The sequence below is a fragment of the Camelina sativa genome, chromosome 11 (assembly GCF_030686135.1).
Source record: "Camelina sativa cultivar CO46 ecotype springtype chromosome 11, ASM3068613v1".
NCBI lineage: Eukaryota > Viridiplantae > Streptophyta > Magnoliopsida > Brassicales > Brassicaceae > Camelina > Camelina sativa.
Window position 1 is genome coordinate 11,180,147 of NC_141890.1, and position 18,646 is coordinate 11,198,792.

At 34.2% G+C, this 18,646-nt stretch overlaps 2 protein-coding genes and 1 non-coding gene across 3 annotated transcripts; all 3 read left to right on the forward strand.

Annotated features, from left to right (window-relative positions):
• Positions 1 to 7,325: 7,325 nt before the first annotated feature.
• Positions 7,326 to 7,432, forward strand: LOC147933848 (small nucleolar RNA R71). Its single transcript, XR_015573472.1, has one exon. It is a non-coding gene; the product is annotated as a small nucleolar RNA R71 (small nucleolar RNA).
• Positions 7,433 to 10,761: 3,329 nt separating this feature from the next.
• LOC104727889 (cytochrome P450 71A27) lies at positions 10,762 to 11,841 on the forward strand. The gene is made up of 3 exons (XM_019231833.2): positions 10,762 to 10,944; positions 11,147 to 11,425; positions 11,506 to 11,841. The coding sequence occupies exons 1-3, from the start codon at positions 10,762 to 10,764 to the stop codon at positions 11,839 to 11,841; spliced, it is 798 nt and encodes a 265-aa protein (XP_019087378.2).
• A 4,056-nt stretch (positions 11,842 to 15,897) lies between these two features.
• Positions 15,898 to 17,984, forward strand: LOC104723010 (putative cytochrome P450 71A28). The gene is made up of 4 exons (XM_019232686.2): positions 15,898 to 16,339; positions 16,469 to 16,966; positions 17,086 to 17,367; positions 17,454 to 17,984. Exons 1-4 carry the CDS (start codon positions 16,154 to 16,156, stop codon positions 17,796 to 17,798), a joined length of 1,311 nt encoding a protein of 436 aa, XP_019088231.1. The 5' UTR covers positions 15,898 to 16,153; the 3' UTR covers positions 17,799 to 17,984.
• Positions 17,985 to 18,646: the final 662 nt, after the last annotated feature.

Here is an 18,646-nt window from a genome sequence, read left to right on the forward strand (position 1 = left end):
TCATATTGAATATATTATATATCAACTGTACGGATTAAAACATGTATATTAACATATATATATAAGTACACTAAATGAACTGTACGGGTTAAACTTGTGTATTATTATTCATTTGTACACTTGATATCTGTACATATTATAATGTGTACAGACACCTGTACACTTAATAAGGTGTACGGATATAAAACTTATAAAAAATATTTAACATTATCAAATATAATCATTACACAAAATGCATATCAAATTATAAAGAAAAAACATAGATTTTTTTGTATCTGTAAAAAAAATAAAATATATATATATATATATTGAATAGTATTTTAGTTATTAGATTCAAGTGGTAATTTAATATATATTCAATGGCACATTTGTAAATAAAATGATTAGTAGAGGATTAAAAAATAATTCAAATAGTAGTAAATAGTGAAAATGTGTGTTTTGCCAATTTTAAATAGTGAATGTACTAATTCTCCAATTAAGTTTTAAAAATGTACTAAAACTCTAATTTTTTCTTTTTAATAATTGTTCTAGTTTGAAAGGGTTTCGGGTCTATTTTTCTAAAGTTGAAGTCTCTTTGACCAATCAAAAGATAAAATTTGAAAATATAATCCAGTCAATTTCCTAAAACCAATCCAGTTTCCGGTCTATTTTCCAAACTGAAATGTGGAAAACTCAAAACTTATATGATATAATTTTAAAATAAATTATAATCAAACATTGTTTTCTTATACTTGATATTATCATCTAAATAATAAGAAAAAAAAAGAAAAATAAGTTATTCAAAGGTTCATACTTTCTTCTTCTAATGAATGATAGTTTAGATTGTCAAAAAAAAAATGAATGATAGTAATCAACTTTTATGTTTAAACCAATTTTTGACTAAGAATAATTTAGTACCAAACTATTTGTTAACTCGAAATACTCATTAAAAAATATTTGAAAAATGTGCTCTGATAGTTTAAGAGTATATATTGGTGTTAGGAACCGAATGAACAAAAATAATTAAAATTACTGAAAAGTATAGGAAAGTATTTCACATGGCTTAGCTGTTTAAAAAAAAAATAATTAGGCTGTCTAGAAAACAAAAGCAAAAATTATAATATGAACTAAATGATTATAGATAATTAATGGGTAATTAATTATAGAACAAGACAGACATCCCACCCTCAATATCTTTCTAGCAAACAAGGAAATCTCCATCAAAAACATGGTTTACACTCCTAGCTCACTTCATTTTTTTTAAATAAGAGAACGAACCTCAATGGTTCACGATGATATATTATTTTTCAATGATTTTATAGTTCTATATACGCATCAGATAATTTATAATGAATATGTTTTTTAATCAGGATTTTTTTTTAAATGCATATTTGCATATGTTTTGTAAGTAAGCGCTCTTTTAACTCGGTATATAATATATATTATATCTATTTTGACGGCTATATTTGTTTATCGTTTAAAAAATACAAGTAATTATAAGGTTTTTTCAATTTGGCAATATAATGGAGGCCATTTAGGCGAAGATGGCAGAATACATGCACATGGGTTGCCTTTACTATCTGTTGTCTTTGATGAACAAAACAATGGACAACCATCCCTTATATATGAAGATCCTATGATATATCATTCATTTCATCAGTTTTCACATATTCACACACATATATACACATTACACAACACATACATAAATACATATTACATATATATACACACACATGCATACACGATACACCCGCACATTACAGGTATATATATGTTCATTTATTTGTTCATCTACAATTGTTGATATAAATATTTACTCGAGTATAACAGTTTGACTAAAATTTTACGAAGCTTAACGGGATGTATGCGTATATTTCTTGGTTTTATAGAACATGTTACGTTGATATTTAAAAAGATTTTTTTTTTAAAAAATATTGACAAGTTTTATTGGGCCTTTTGACCGGAGCCCACTCTAGTCCATTTAATCCAAGATGAGTGATGCCAAAGAGAAGAGCTGAAGAGCTATATAGCATTGTCTCTACCCTCTAGCCTAGACCGCTAGACGCTCTCATATGAATCTTATAGTAAGCCCATGTTTGAAAGTAATTAGTAATAGTCTACGTATTTCCTTTCATAGTTAGTGATCATCTGTTTCATCAACAATAATTGTGGCAACTCTCAAATGAAATATATACTCTGCTTTGGCAATTTTCTTTTATTCGTTTCAAGTTATTTTCACCAAATTATTGGCATATATATGACTCTGAGGTACAAAGGTCTCGGCCTATAGTTTCTTGATTTGTAATCTCAAAGGGGGTATTTTAGTTCTCCAACCATGCTCTCCTCAACGACTTTGTGCCATTGTGTTGAACCACTTGTTCACCAGTTTTTGGCATGTACCACGAAAATTCATATCATTGTCATATATATCCGAACATTCATAAGCTTTTTCTTTAATTCAAGAGTGAATAGGATTTAATAATCTGCCTTATGCTATAGTAGACAATTTATTGTCCATTCCTAATAAGTGAACGTATTATACAAGGTAATTCCTAGTAGACTGTTACAACTCACTGCTAACACTAAAGCAGCGAAGACTATTGATATGCTCAAATTAAACCCTAGCTACTCTATCAAATTAAGAGATCACTGTAGTACTTAAGGGTCGAATTCTACAAGGACTCAAGATCAAACACAATAAATTATAGAGTTTTGCTATTACGCTAAACAGATTAAGTTAAATTAAAATTAAGAAAAACAATGCAAAATATTAAATAAAAGTGTTGTAAATTCAGAGGATCAAAAAGCTAGACCTATGGAATTTCTCAAGAAATTATGAATATTAAATCAATCAATAAATTAGGATTCAAGCAATTAAAAATCAGATCTAGAACTCTAAACTCTTTTGTAAAATAAATCAGTTCTCACTGCAAATATTATCTAAATTTAAAACCAGAAAATTCAAATCTCTTTGTAAAATTCTAGGTTAAAAATCAGCTTTAAAAACAGGTTTAGATTGTTCACAAAATCACTAAATCAAATCTCTTTGCAAGAAGTAATTTTGCTCATCAAAAGGTTTTATCAAGAAAATCAATTATATTATCATATCAATTTATTTTCCTAAGGTATTAATTCTAGGTGATCAATCAAGAATTAATATGAAGAACAACCTATGATTAAGATCTAGAAAGATAATGAATCCTAAATAAAGAGATCTAATAAATCATAAAATCCTTGTGAAAAATCCTGAACTTAACAAGCAAACTACTCAGACATGTTTAATGAAGAACAAGACATACTTCTGAATAATAAGCAATTGAAATTAAAAGAGTAAGAAGGGAGTTCAAGAATTCTTCTCTCAAAGGAGTTCTGATCTCTCTCCCAAAAGCTCTCAAAATCTCTCAAACAATAAAAGCTGCTAGAATAAAACTTAAGGGTTTCTAAAACTCAAAAATAATATATTTATATCCTAAAACACGTCAGAGATTTGTGTTGCAAATATGAAAAACTTAGGGGCAGATTTGTAAAACTTCCAAAACTTGGGTCTTCTTGCGGCTAACAAGGGTGTCGACCGACACCAAGGGTGGTGTCGATCGACACCATCTCTCTGAATCGATTCCAAGTTGATTTCTTCGGTTTAATGTTCCAAAAATGATCAAATTTGCTTCACTTTGCTCCATCCATGCCAAAATCCTAGAAAACCTGAAATGACTCTCAAAGAACCTAACAACACATCAAAAGACTCTAAAAGACTCCTTATATCATGGTTAAAAATCACAAAAACCATGATATATCAACTCCCCCAGACTTAGCCTTTGCTTGCCCTCAAGCAAAACATAAAATTAGACCTGTGAAAGAGGTTTGAAAATGCAGGAACTCATTTTCTTTTTAAAGTAATGCCACAATCATCCAAACCATAATTCGTATGCTTAGCAGATAAATCCAAATCGAACCACCATGTACTTCTCCGTTGACATTCATAGCATCCCAAATTCAACCAAAATTCCACTACTTCCTCCATTATGCCTTCATCGGTGGGTCTCATCAGTTTGATCAATGTCAAGAACCTTCTAGACTCATTCCCAAACTATACCATAACAAGCAAGATATAACTTTTACAACATGTTACTCTTTCTCTCCTCCAGACTTATTCTATTCTTATCTTCCCTTTGAGCTTTGCTTTGCTGTTTTTTTTTTATCTTTTTTTTTCCTCAAAGTTGTAGGCGAATAATGGGGTCATCGGTAATTTACCTACCCCTCGCTTCCAAACTTTGTGTGATCATTTGACTCAAGAGTAGAATAATGAGGTCACAGTTAATTTACCTACCTCTCTAAACTGATCAAAATCATTTCATCTTTTATTCACTCTTTTTTTTTAAAACAAAACTCTCATGATTTTTTACTTGAATAAGGGAGAGGAGTACCATTTTCTTTTGAAATCTTACTTGTCGGGTATGAACAAGGAGTCAAGCTCTATGAACATCAATCTCCTTGATGAGATAAAAAGAAAACTGCAGAAATTACCTTAGGCTTTTATGGATTCTGTTGGAAATTCGGATGTCTCTGGTTTACTAGTCAGCCATTGGATTTTTCATTAGTCGGATTTGTGGATTCAATCTGCAGCATTAATCAACCAAGGCAAAACACTAAAAATAAAATCATAGTTCCCAACAAAAATTTGACTCAATAGAACATTTTTTTTTCTGACTCACTCTTAAAAACAAAAACATAGTTAGTAACTGCCTCCCCCAGACTTAAACAACCCTGTCCACAATGTTATCAAGCCTAAGAGTGGCAAAAGAAAAATAAACAAAAATGAATGAGTATTGAAAGTATAAACCAAAATCGGATTAACTCATTTGTGATGGCGGTGTCGAGCGACACCAATAGTGGTGTCGCTCGACACCCTCTGCGTCGGCAGTGTGTTACGCCCAGAAATCCCATAGTTAGTTGCTGTTAATTTGTGTCCCTCTCAATCCTTGGATGTTAGCACTGCTAAGAATCACTCAAACACAAGATTAAACGCAACATGATAGATAGAGGTTCATAATTCAACACTAATTCAAACTGACTCAAAGCAAAAATAAAAATGACTCAAAGTGGAAAAGAAAAACCTAAGAGTAGGTTGCCTCCCACTAAGCGCTTGTTTTCAGTCATTAGCTTGACTGTGTTGAATCTCAGACGTCCGGTGGAGCAGAACGTGGCGTTGAATGCTGCCGAGAGGAATGTCTCATCATCCAAAGTGGTGTATAAGCTTTAGGTGCATGAGGTCTGACAAGAATGTGAGGAACAAGACCAGGGCGGGATTTAGGGATGGGTCTTCTTTTATGTCCTGCAAAATCATCAACAAAAGAAACAAGCGCTATACGATAATCTCGTGGCTTGGTTAACTGCAAAACAGTATTTGTATCTTTGAAGGTCTTATTGATGATAGGAGGGGGATTAGGTGCAGAAGATGTGTACCTTGGTTTTACCTGAGAACTCTGGAGTGTGGAGTGGGGAGGTTTTTGTTTGGGAACAATTTTCTGACTTGGAGCATCAGTTGTGGACAAGTTCAGTCTTGGTCATGGAGGGGTGTCGACCGACACTGATGGTGTGTCGATCGACACTGAGCCTGATGCTCGTGTATTTGCTTCTTTGCAGCTTATCTCAGCAATCTTCTCAACAGAAAATGTCTGTCCATCAATGGTAGGAGCTCTCCTCAGCTTATGCATCTCAAAGTTCATACTTAAACCATCCACATTCAGTGTTATGTGTCCCTTTTGCACATCTATGATGGCACCAGCTATAGGCAAGAAAGATCTTCCTAAGATGAGAGGGTCTTTAGGCTCTTTATCATACTTCATCACCACAAAGTTAGTGGGAATCATGAAGTTTCCAACCTTAATTAGAATATCCTCTAAGACACCTTTAAGAATTCTCTGAGATCTATCAGCTAAGATAAGAGATAATCTAGTTGGCTTGAATTCTGTCATCCCAAGTTTCACAGCAATAGAATGTGGCATCAAGTTGATACTAGAGCCAAGATCATAAAGTGAGTGAGCAAACCTTCCTGTGGAGATAGAGCAATCTAACACAAAACTTCCAGGATCTGGTAACTTCTTTGCAATCCTACTCTGGATCATTGCACTCACTTTCTCAGAGACAACCACCTCTTGTTTCTTCTCTTTCTTCCTCTGTGGAAGCTGGTTCAGCAGAATCGCACTGACATCCTTAGTTAGCAAAACTCTTTCCTCAGGGCTCAAACCATTTGATACCATTATCTTCACATAGCGCTTAAGTGGTGGTGAAAGCTTTACTTCATCAATCAAAGGCATCTCAATCATCACCTTGTCCATCATTGCCTTGCATCTAGCATCTTCAGTCTCCTGCTTGGACCTTCTTGGCTTAGGAAAAGGGACCTTAGGCTTGTACACCCTCTCAACAGCGGTTGGAACCTGAGATTTTGTAACTTCCGCATCTGTCTGAGATGAGTGTCGACCGACACCCAGTTGGTGTCGATCGACACCATCATCTGGAGCCAACAGATTTGTCGATTTCTCTCCCTTTTCTGCAGAAACAATTTCACCATCATCTTCATCTCTCAGTGATATGGCATTGCAAGCATGCTTGGGGTTTAACTCAGTTCTTCCAGGAAGAAAACCCTCTTGTCGTTTGACAGACCCATCAGTTTGTGTGCAACTTGATTTTTTAGTTTCTTAACATGAACATTCAATGCATCAATCCTTCCGGTAAGCTCTGTGTAGACATTGTCGTTTTTTCCATTGAATGTCACTGTCATATTCTCCTGTCCCTGAACAATCTGATCAAGCATGGCTTCCATTCTACTCTCCGAAGAAGTTTTAGGAGGTGGAGACTGATAGGATGAGTTCCCATAGGTTCTTGTATAGATGTTGTTCTGCTTCTGATAATCTGGGTTAGGAGTGTACCCTGAAGAGTTCCCACTGTAAGGCCTGTTGCCTTGCTGATTTCCAAACCGCTGACCTTGATTGCCATAGAAATAGTTCACATCCTCTTCCTCTTGGTTTCCTTGAGCAGGTTCTGGCTCATATGTCTCAACTTCAGCAGCAAAATGAACTGATTTCTTACCCACAAGGAGATTGTGCACTTAATCCAGCTTAGCATTAACAGAAGCTAGCTGGTTTGCATCAAATCCTCCATGCAATCTCTTCCTTTCAGCATATGCTCTCTTAGTGCTATTGCTGGAGGCAAGATTCTCAATCAAATTCTCAGCTTCTTCTGGATATCTCATCTTGAAATTTCCATAGCTTGCAGCATCCAAAGCTAACTGATACTCCCAATCAATTCCTCTGAAAAAGATACTCAACAATTGAACTCTTGAGAAACCATGGTGTGGACAGTCCCTTTGATAGGCTTTGAATCTCACCCAAGCTGCCTTGAAAGCTTCATCAGGTCTTTGCTTGAAGGAGGACAGCTTGACTCTCAGCTCATCAGACATTGTATCATCATCAAAGTAATTAAGGAAAGCCACCTTAATTTGTTGCCAAGATGGCAGAGATCCAGCTGGCAACTGTTTTAGCCATTGAGATGCCTCTCCTGCAAGTGAGTATGGAAAGAGCTTGCAGTAGATGTAATCTTCAGTTACTCCATTAGCCTTGATACTGGTCACAAGATCCTAAAAGTGCTCAATGTGGTCCAAAGGCTTCTCATGGGGCAGGTTTGAGAAGGGTCTCTGCCCAACTAGCTGGAAGTATGCAGACTTCAGCTCAAAGTCATTCCTTTGGAATGTAGGAGGAACAATTGCAGATCGGTTTTGATAAACCAGATCAGCTCTGTTGAAGTCTGCAATGGTCCTGATCAAGTCTCGGTTCCGTTCCTGTCTTGGAACTGGGTTATCAGCGTGGTTGGCAGCTCCACGTCCGTCTGCTGGAAGGGGGTGTCGATCGACACCCAGTTGGCGTCGATCGACACCATCGTCTTGCTCATCGACGACAACAGCTTCAGCAATCACATTTCCTTCTGCATCAAGCTTTTGGCCCTGCTCATTGCGCAAGTGACCCTCTTGATCTCTCAAAGCACCGTTCTCATCACGAATCAAAATGATTGTGTTAACTATCTTCAATGATTTGGCTGCTTTTCGGTTTTCACGCTCAAGTTTTCTCAACTCTTGATTTGGAAGCTTCACAGTAGGACCAGTCTTGTTGCTCCTTGTGTTAGGATTATTAGGCATGTACATGAAACAGCAAAGAAAAGAAAAATAAAAACGTGTAAGTAGAAAATAAAAAGAAAAATTTAGACAAAATTAAAAACTCAAATCTAATGGTAGATCAAAGAGTCCCCGACAACGACGCCAAAATTTGATATGCTCAAATTAAACCCTAGAGCTACTTTCTCAAATTAAGAGATCACTGTAGTACTTAGGGGTCGAATTCCACAAGGACTCAAGATCAAACACAATAAATTATAGAGTTTTGTTATTACGCTAAACATATTAAGTTGAATTAAAATTAAGAAAAGCAATGCAAAATATTAAATAAAAGTGTTGTAAATTCAAAGGATCAAAAAGCTAGGCTTAGGAAATTTCTCAGGAAATTATGAATATTAAATCAATCAATAAATTAGGATTCAATCAATTAAAAATCAGATCTAGAACTCTAAACTATTTTGTAAAATAAATCAGTTCTCACTGCAAATATTATCTAAATTTAAAACCAGAAAATCATAATCTCTTTGTAAAATTCTATGTTAAAAATCAACTTTAAAAACAGGTTTAGATTGTTCACAAAATCAAATCTCTTTGCAAGAAGTAATTTTGCTCATCAAAAGGTTTTATGAGGAAAATCAATTATATTCTCATATCAATTTATTTTCCTAAGGTATTAATTCTAGGTGATCAATCAAGAATTAATATGAAAAACAACCTATGATGAAGATCTAGAAAGATAATGAATCCTAAATAAACAGATCTAATAAATCATAAAATCCGTGTGAAAAACCCTGAACCTAACAAGCAAACTACTCAGACATGTTTAATGAAGAACAAGACATAATTCTGAATAATAAGCAATTGAAATTAAAAGAGTAAGAAGAGAGTTCAAGAATTTTTCTCTCAAATGAGTTCTGATCTCTCTTCCAAAAGCTCTCAAAATCTCTCAAACAATAAAAGCTGCTAGAATAAAACTTAAGGGTTTCTAAAACTCAAAAACAATATATTTATATCCTAAAACACGCCAGGGACTTGTGTTGCATATATGGAAAATTTTGGGGCAGATTTGTAAAACTTCCAAAACTTGGGTCTTCTTGCGGCTAACAAGGGTGTCGACCGACACCAAGGGTGGTGTCGATCGACACTATATCTCTGAATCGATTCCAAATTGATTTCTTCGTTTCAATGTTCCAAAAATGATCCAATTTGCTTCAATTTGCCCAATCCATGCCAAAATCCTAGTAAATCTGGAAAGATTCTTAAAAAACCTAACAACACATCGAAAAATTGTAAAAGACTCCTTATATCATAGTTAAAAACCACAAAAACCATGATATATCAACTATCTTAATCAAAATGTTTGATAGCAAAGGGTAGAGCAAAAACTCTCGCAGAAACAGAACATTTTGAAACTCCAACAGTAAAGCATAACTCTTGATCAAAACATACGCTTACACAAAGAACATTCTCCCTCCCTCAGCTGTCGTCATCAAGCTCACCTGACTGTAACAATTAACTCTCTACACGCGTCAGGACTCATTAGCAATTGCGCAGCCCTGTATAACCATAATTCTGACTAATGTGCGTAGAGAACAACAAGTGCCATTTGCTTAACGTTTCGTTGTTTTGTATAATTATTATAGCTCTGTGACCAAAAAAAAAAAAAAGTATAATTATTATAGCTCTTTAATTGTTATAGTTGTAGCATGAAATTATACTTCGTCTCCAAACATTTTCAAACCTTTCATGAATTAAAAACTCATAAAACTCATTTCAATTAATTTCAACATTACCATCACAACAAAATGTTATCCAATTTGTCAGATTTCTTCATTTCTAATGCCAATCCACTTTGAGTCCACGACGACAACAACAACAAAAACTGCATTTTGATATATGTCATTGCCAGCTAATGCGATGAGAATAATACTTTTAAACAATTTTTTTTTTTTTTGGGATACAATCTTTTTTTTTTGTTGGGACAATTTGGGATAAAATCTAAACGTGATTTTACTTCAAGTAGCGGGCTACTTTAAATGGAAGGTTTACGTGATAGTTTGACTCAGTATTTGACTATTTTTCTAGCCTTCTTTTGTCTGTTTATTTATTTTCTATTTTATTTAAACGTAGTTTTAGTTTTACTTTTTGCATCCAATATTTTTCTGTGCTAGAAATTGAAAAGAAAGAACCATATTTTTTTTTAATTAAAAAAGAAAAGGTTAATCGAGGGGTTATAGCAAGCCCGTTGGGAAAGACATGCATGTTGATTAAGGCAAAAAGATTAGGGCCACCAATTTTAAAGAAACGTTTTAGGTTATTTGTATAATTGTTAAATCTTAGGAAGAGTCACCATATCTATTGACTTTTTATTAAACAGTATTTATTAGAAAATATTTTATTTATAATTTTACATACTTGTAAAAATTAAAAACTATTCCCATTTATTCTTTATTATTGTAACTTTTTCTTGATTCAGGTTACCATCTTTTTGTTGCTGTGTTCTTAATGATTTCACCATTTTCATTGGACTAATTAACCATGAGTTTTTGGCCAAATCCTATAAATATAATACACTTCTATGATATAATAGAAGTGTATATATCTATGATACAATGAAGGATATGAATAACAAGTTAGATAGTTTTCTATACAGCATGGTGCAAGAACATTTCGATGCCGATCACGAAGAGCCATCAGATTTTGTTGACATGTTGCTATTGATTCAAAAGGATAAAACCAAACGGTTTCAGTTTGACAGAAGTGACTTAATACTCATGCTCAAGCCATCCCTTTTCGTTTTGCATATTTTCAAGAAAAATGAATTTGCAATACATAATATCATCTAAATAAGTTATTTATGTTTTGGTAAAACAAAAATTCTTCCCTTCTTCCTCATCATTACAATTTACAAATCTAATTTACGTAGAAAAAAGGTCGTCAATATAAAGGTTATAATTGACTCAATAGCGCTATATCAAATTTGTTATTCCTTTTCAGGATATGTTTTTTTCAGGAACAGCAACAAGTGCCTCACAATTAGAATGGACAATGACAGAGCTTTTGAGGCATCCAGAGTGTATGAAAAAACTACAAGATGAGATTAATTCAGTTTCGACGCATAATTCAAATGTAACGGAGAAAGAAGTTGAGAAAATGGACTATTTACACTGCGTGATCAAAGAGGGACTACGGTTTCATCCCTCTGGTCCCCTCTTGTCCAGACTATCAAGTGAAGATGTCCAGTTCAAAGGATATGACATTGCTGCAGGGACACAGGTAAATATATCTTTTTTAAACCCTATATATAAAAGACTAAACCTAGATGTAATTTATAAAATGCTTGACGTGAAACACAGGTAATAATCAATGCTTGGGCACTCCAACGGAACACTGCCATATGGGGACTTGATGCAGAAGAATATAGACCTGAAAGGCATTTTGGTTCAAATTTGGATTTTAACGGTACTGATTCCAAGTTCGTTCCATTTGGAGCGGGGAGAAGACTTTGCCCCGGAATTGGATTCTCTTTGGCCTTGTCCAAATTGACACTAGCCAACCTTGTGAAACGGTTCAACTGGAGACTCGAGGCCGGACCAGCAGGAGATGATAAGCCTGATCTAGCTGAAGCATCCGGCATTGATGTTTGCCGCAAGTTTCCTCTCATTGTCTATCCATCAATTATTCACGCATGATGAGAAGATACATTTAGCGTGATAAGTTCACTTGCTGAATGATGATTGTGCGTGCCCTTTGTTTTCATGTTCCTATTGTGCTTTTTACATGAATAAAACTATATATTTATTGCGTGCACTGTGGGCGGGTTTAAACATTTTTCTTTTTATAAACACAAAATAAAATATACAGTACTCGGTGATATAATATAACGTAGAAAATGTGTTTAGAAAATGTGAAAAAGTCTTTCAAAATAATTGGTCGCATGAAAAAGTCTTTCAAAATATTACACTTAAACAGCTTTGTTACTGTTTCTAGGGTCAGAATGTGTGAGTATCCAATGAATTTGACTAATTGCAAGAGTTCGGGATGAATTTGGAGTGTTTAGACAACAATTAAACCCGTTTTATCCCAAAACAGGCTTAAAAAGAGAAATAAGGCTAAAACCGAGAGAAAACATTGATTCGAAGCAGTAAATTGCTATGTTACTCTTTCTAGGGTCAAAATATGTAACAATCCAATGCGTTTGACTAATTATAAGAGTTCGGGTTGAATTTGGAGTGTTTAGACACCACTTTTACCCATTTTGTCCCGAAAAAGGCTAAAACCGAGAAAACATTGATTCAAAGCAGTAAACAGCTTTGTTACTGTTTCTAGGATCAGAATGTGTGAGTATCCAATGCATTTGACTAATTGTAAGAGTTCGGGATGAATTTGGAGTGTTTAGACAACACTTAAACCTGTTTTATCCCAAAATAGGCTTAAAAAGAGAAAACATGCTAAAACCGAGAGAAAACGTTGATTCGAAGCAGTAAACAACTACGTTACTCTTTCTAGAGTCAAAATATGTAACAATCCAATGCATTTGACTAATTATAAGAGTTCGGATTGAATTTGGAGTGTTTAGACACCACTTTTACCCATTTTGTCCTGAAACAGGCTAAAACCGAAAAACATTGATTTGAAGCAATAAACAGCTTTGTTACCGTTTCTAGGGTCAGAATGTGTGACAATCCAATGCATTTAACTAACTGTACGAGTTCGGGATGAATTTGGAGTGTTTAGACAACACTTAAACCCGTTTTATCTTAAAACATGCTTAAACAGAGAAAACAGGCTTTAGCCGAGAAAACATTGATGTGAAGCAGTAAACAGATTTGTTATTGTTTCTAGGGTCAGAATGTGTGACAATCCAATGCATTTGACTAACTGTAAGAGTTCGGGATGAGTTTGGAGTGTTTAGACAACACTTAAACCCGTTTTATCCCAAAACATGCTTAAATAGAGAAAAAGGCTAAAACCGAGAGAAAACGTTGATTCGAAGCAGTAAACAGCTATGCTACTCTTTCTAGGGTCAAAATATGTAACAATCCAATGCATTTGACTAATTATAAGAGTTCGGGTTGAATTTGGAGTGTTTAGACACCACTTTTACCCATTTTGTCCTGAAACAAGCTAAAACCGAAAAAATATTGATTTGAAGCAATAAACAGCTTTGTTACCGTTTCTAGGGTCAGAATGTGTGACAATCCAATGCATTTAACTAACTGTACGTGTTTAGTATGAATTTGGAGTGTTTAGACAACACTTAAACCCGTTTTATCTTAAAACAAGCTTAAACAGAGAAAACAGGCTTTAGCCGAGAAAACATTGATGCGAAGCAGTAAACAAATTTGTTATTGTTTATAGGGTCAGAATGTGTGACAATCCAATGCATTTGACTAACTGTAAGAGTTCGGGATGAATTTGGAGTGTTTAGATAACACTTAAACCCATTTTATCCCAAAACATGCTTAAACAGAGAAAACAGGCTAAAACCGAGAGAAAACGTTGATTCGAAGCAGTAAACAGCTATGTTACTCTTTCTAGGGTCAAAATATGTAACAATCCAATGCATTTGACTAATTATAAGAGTTCGGGTTGAATTTGGAGTGTTTAGACACCACTTTTACCCATTTTGTCCTCAAACAGGCTAAAACCGAAAAAACATTGATTTGAAGCAATAAACAGCTTTGTTACCGTTTCTAGGGTCAGAATGTGTGACAATCCAATGCATTTAACTAACTGTACGAGTTCGGGATGAATTTGGAGTGTTTAGACAACACTTAAACCGTTTTATCTTAAAACATGCTTAAACAGAGAAAACAGGCTAAAACCAAGAAAACATGCTAAAACCGAGAAAACAGGCTAAAACCGAGAAAACATTGATGCGAAGCAGTAAACAGATTTGTTATTGTTTCTAGGGTCAGAATGTGTGACAATCCAATGCATTTGACTAACTGTAAGAGTTCGAGATGAATTTGGATTGTTTAGACAACACTTAAACCCGTTTTATCCCAAAACAAGCTTAAACAGAGAAAACATGCTAAAACCGAGAGAAAACGTTGATTCGAAGCAGTAAACAGTTATGTTACTCTTTCTAGGGTCAAAATATGTAACAATCCAATGCATTTGACTAATTCTAAGACTTCGGGTTGAATTTGGAGTGTTTAGACACCACTTTTACCCATTTTGTCCTGAAACAAGCTAAAACCGAAAAAACATTGATTTGAAGCAATAAACAGCTTTGTTACCGTATCTAGGGTCAGAATGTGTGACAATCCAATGCATTTAACTAACTGTACGAGTTCGGGATGAATTTGGAGTGTTTAGACAACACTTAAACCCGTTTTATCCCAAAAGAGGCTTAAACCAAGAAAATAGGCTTAAACCAAGAAAACATGCTAAAACCGAGAGAAAACATTGATTCGAAGCAGTACACAGCTATGTTACTCTTTCTAGGGTCAAAATATGTAACAATCCAATGCATTTGACTAATTATAAGATTTCAGGTTGAATTTGGAGTGTTTAGACAAAACTTATACCCATTTTGTCACAAAACAGGCTTAAAATAAGAAAACAGGCTAAAACCGAGAAAACATTAATTCGAAGCAGTAAACAGCTTTGTTTGTGTTTCTTGGGTCAAAATGTGTGACAATCGAATGCATTTGACTTATTGTAAGAGTTCGGTTTAATTTGGAGTGTTTAGACACCACTTATACCCATTTTGTCCCAAAATAGGCTAAAACCGAGAAAACATTGATTCGAAGCAGTCAACAGCTTTGTTACTGTTTCTAGGATCAGAATGTGTGACAATCCAATGCATTTGAGTAACATGGCATCTAAGATTAGAAAGTTGTTTAAGGCTAAGCATGCATCATCTTCTACATCTAAAAAAATAATTAATTCAAGAGAAATTATGTCAAAAATTACAACCTTTAATCGAGAAATATCAAAAGATCAACTAGCGCATGTTAATCCACAAAATATATATCAAATAGGAATTTTTGATTTTAGAACTGCATATTCAATCAAAGAACATGAACAAACTTTATCATTACAAAATAAATTTGAAAAAATGAAACTACTTTCTTCTATGGCTTTAGAAACAATAGTAGAATAGAACTATAGGAGAACATATATCTGATACCGAAATTTAATCTAGGGCAAAAGAACACTTTGAAATATCTTGGAAGGAAAAGTTTGTGTAGAAAGGAACACAGTTATGCCATTATGAGGATCTTGATTCACCTATGGCTCTTCTATTTTTTTAACAAAAATAGAAAAAATATTCGCATATCATCAAGTTAAAACTAAAAGTCATTTTAAGCCGTAAGATTAATATAGCTTCAATACGATCGACAACAAAATTATTGGTTTTAGATATAACCGCAAGGGATGACCAAAATGGAGAAATTGGAGTATATGGAGAGCCGAGAGGGCTGAAGAGGGGAACGAAGACGATTTTATTATTATTGTAAATGAATTTTTTAAAATGTATTTTGATATTTTATGTTCTAATCTAAGAATAATCTACAAGTTCCTTTTTATCACATTCAATATTTTTGGAAATATACGAAAATATTTAATCAAATTTATTTAGAATATATGTATCAATTCTTATTTTTTTCATATATTATCTGACTTTTTTTGAATCTTTTTTCGTTTTTTCTTTTGTTTTTATAAGGTTAAAATAATAAGATATGATGATATAGATAGTCAAAGTAATATTATTGATCTCATCAATTTAAGCGCACCACGCACTCCTCTCAATCTTTCATCACTCACACGAGTATAGAGATATCAGATATGGAAATGATATAAATCTCTCTATGCTTTACAACTTTCTTAGCTTTTCTCTTCTTCCTAAACCCACTCCTCAAACGAACCACCACCACCAAACTTAACCAACCACCCTCTCCGTGGCGGCTTCCGGTGATTGGAAACCTCCATCAGCTCAGCCTCCACCCTCACCGCTCCTTTCGTTCCCTTAGCCTCCGCTATGGTCCGCTCATGCTCCTTCACTTCGGCCGTGTCCCTACCCTCGTTGTCTCATCCGCTGACGTAGCTCATGACGTCTTGAAAACACACGACCTTAAGTTTGCCAACCGTCCTAAAACCAAAGCTGTCGATATAATTATGAACGGCGGGCGAGATGTGGCCTTTTCCTCCTACGGCGAATATTGGAGACAGATGAAGGTATGACTTTTTGATATATTATTTATACCAAATTTTTATATATTTTAATCTTGATCTTTAAGAATAATTTATCTGTTTATTAGCTGATGGAGTTTTTTTGTTTTTTTTTATATCTTTTTTTGGATGAAGAGTGTGTGTACTATCCATCTCCTCGGTAAGCGAATGGTTAGTTCCTTTGAGAAAGTAAGAGAAGAAGAGATAAATATAGTGATGGAGAAGCTTGAGAAAGCAAGCTCTTCTTCTTTGCCGGTAAATCTAAGTAATTTACTCCTTAATATGTCAAACGATGTGATATGTAGAGTTGCTATGGGAAGAAAGTATAGCCGCGAGGAAAACACTAGCAATTTTGAATACCAATTGAGAAAAATCTTGGAGCTTCTAGGCGCTTTCCCGGTCGGAGATTACATCCCTAGTTTGGCTTGGATAGATAAACTCCGCGGTTTGGATCGTAAAATGGAAGAGGTAAGCAAAACGTTTGTGGAGTTTCTCGAACGAGTGGTTCAAGAACATGTAGATGAAGTTGAGAAGAAAGAGACATTAGATTTTGTTGATATATTGTTACAAATTCAAAGAGACAAGACAAATGGATTCGAGCTTGCTAGAAGCGACATCAGACTCATCATTTTGGTACTTAAGAAAAACATCCTTTACTTAAATCTAATAAATAAATATAAACTAGAGAGTCACTTGATTTTAAATTAATTAAACATAATGTTAATAAACATGAAATTTTGCTTGTTTTATAGGATATTTTCTTAGGAGGAACAACAACATTTTTCACGGCCATTGACTGGGCAATGATACTTCTAATAAGACATCCAGAGTCTATGAAAAAACTCCAAGAAGAGATCCGAATGTATACGAGAAATAAGTTATATGTATCAGAAGAAGAAGTTGAGAATATGAAATACCTAAAAGCTGTGATTAAAGAAGTCCTTCGACTACATCCCCCAGGCCCATTGTTAATTCCCAGACTACTAAGTGAAGATGTCAAACTAAAGGGTTATGATATTGCGGCCGGCACAATGGTAAGTAACTAAACCAGGAAGCCAAAAAATTAATCATATTTGATAAGAAAACTATAAAAATATGGTGCATGGTATTGGTTGAGCAGGTATTCATCAACGCTTGGGCCATTCATCGAGACACCGCAAAATGGGGACCAGATGCAGAAGAGTTTAAGCCAGAGAGGCATTTGGATTTACCACTAGACTTTCGAGGACAAGACTTCAACTTCATTCCATTCGGATCGGGAAGAAGGTTATGTCCTGCCATAGACTTTGCAACAACTTTAATTGAAGTGGCGTTGGCAAACTTTGTGTACCGGTTTAACTGGAAAGTCGAGAATAGACCACTTGGAGATGATGATGAGTACTATCTAGCTGAAACAACCGGTATTGAAGTTTGCCGCAAGTTCCCTTTGATTGCCTTCCCAGCTTCTACTTTATCCAAAGTTTAGGGTACAAAACTACAATCAATGTCTCAGCTAGATTTCATGTTAATAAAAAAACTGAGTTCTTGTCATCCCATTATTTTTTCAACAATGTTTATTATGTGGATATGAACTTGGAAGGTGATATAACAACGCCAAACTAATTAAACCATTGTATAACATATTTTGGTCAGTAACATTGTGAGTTTGAATCAATTACAAAGAAACCGAAACAAAAACATGAGTGGTAAGGAGAAATAATATTTTTATACATATGAAAGAGATATATCTTAAGATCTCTCTCGGAAATAAATCAGGAGGGTAGTTTCGTTCATATGTAAAAGGATGTGGCGATATGTTGTTTGCTCCATAATACTGAAATATTCTTAATTTCACGCTGATTGATTGATATATGAGAAGATGACAATTTCTCGGAGAGAAAACAATTTGGATGCAAAGAATGAAAGAAACATATAAAAAGCATTAATACTAAAAGACTGCATCATATATAAATCTTCACACCGTACGTTGGACACTATATAGAAAATTAAGAGGGGGTATTCAACTTGATATTTTGAAAGATTCTAGAGAATTTTTAAAATAATTTGTTATTCAATTGATGATTTAAAAAAAAATTTTAAAATCCTATGTTATTCAATTTGAATTTATGTAAAATCATTTAAAACAATCTAAAATCTCTTGTTATTCAATTATGGATTTAGAATACTTACTTGAAATCTAGTGTTATTTAAAATATCACAAATTTTTTAAAAATGCTACTTTGTATGATTCTGCAAGACTTTAATTTGTTTTTTAGTTGACAAATATGGGTAACAAAATCCTACCTTTTCAAGTAGAATTTTGAATGATTTCAT

Excerpts from the sequence above, each read along its gene's own strand:
- LOC104723010 (XM_019232686.2), top strand. The coding sequence starts at position 16,154 with ATGCTCCTTCACTTCGGCCGTGTCCCTACCCTCGTTGTCTCATCCGCT. Across the intron at positions 16,967-17,085 it reads ACATCAGACTCATCATTTTG|GATATTTTCTTAGGAGGAAC; the intron begins GTACTTAAGAAA and ends CTTGTTTTATAG. Across the intron at positions 17,368-17,453 it reads ATATTGCGGCCGGCACAATG|GTATTCATCAACGCTTGGGC; the intron begins GTAAGTAACTAA and ends TTGGTTGAGCAG.
- LOC104727889 (XM_019231833.2), top strand. The coding sequence starts at position 10,762 with ATGAAGGATATGAATAACAAGTTAGATAGTTTTCTATACAGCATGGTG. Across the intron at positions 10,945-11,146 it reads TGCTCAAGCCATCCCTTTTC|GATATGTTTTTTTCAGGAAC; the intron begins GTTTTGCATATT and ends ATTCCTTTTCAG. Across the intron at positions 11,426-11,505 it reads ACATTGCTGCAGGGACACAG|GTAATAATCAATGCTTGGGC; the intron begins GTAAATATATCT and ends CGTGAAACACAG.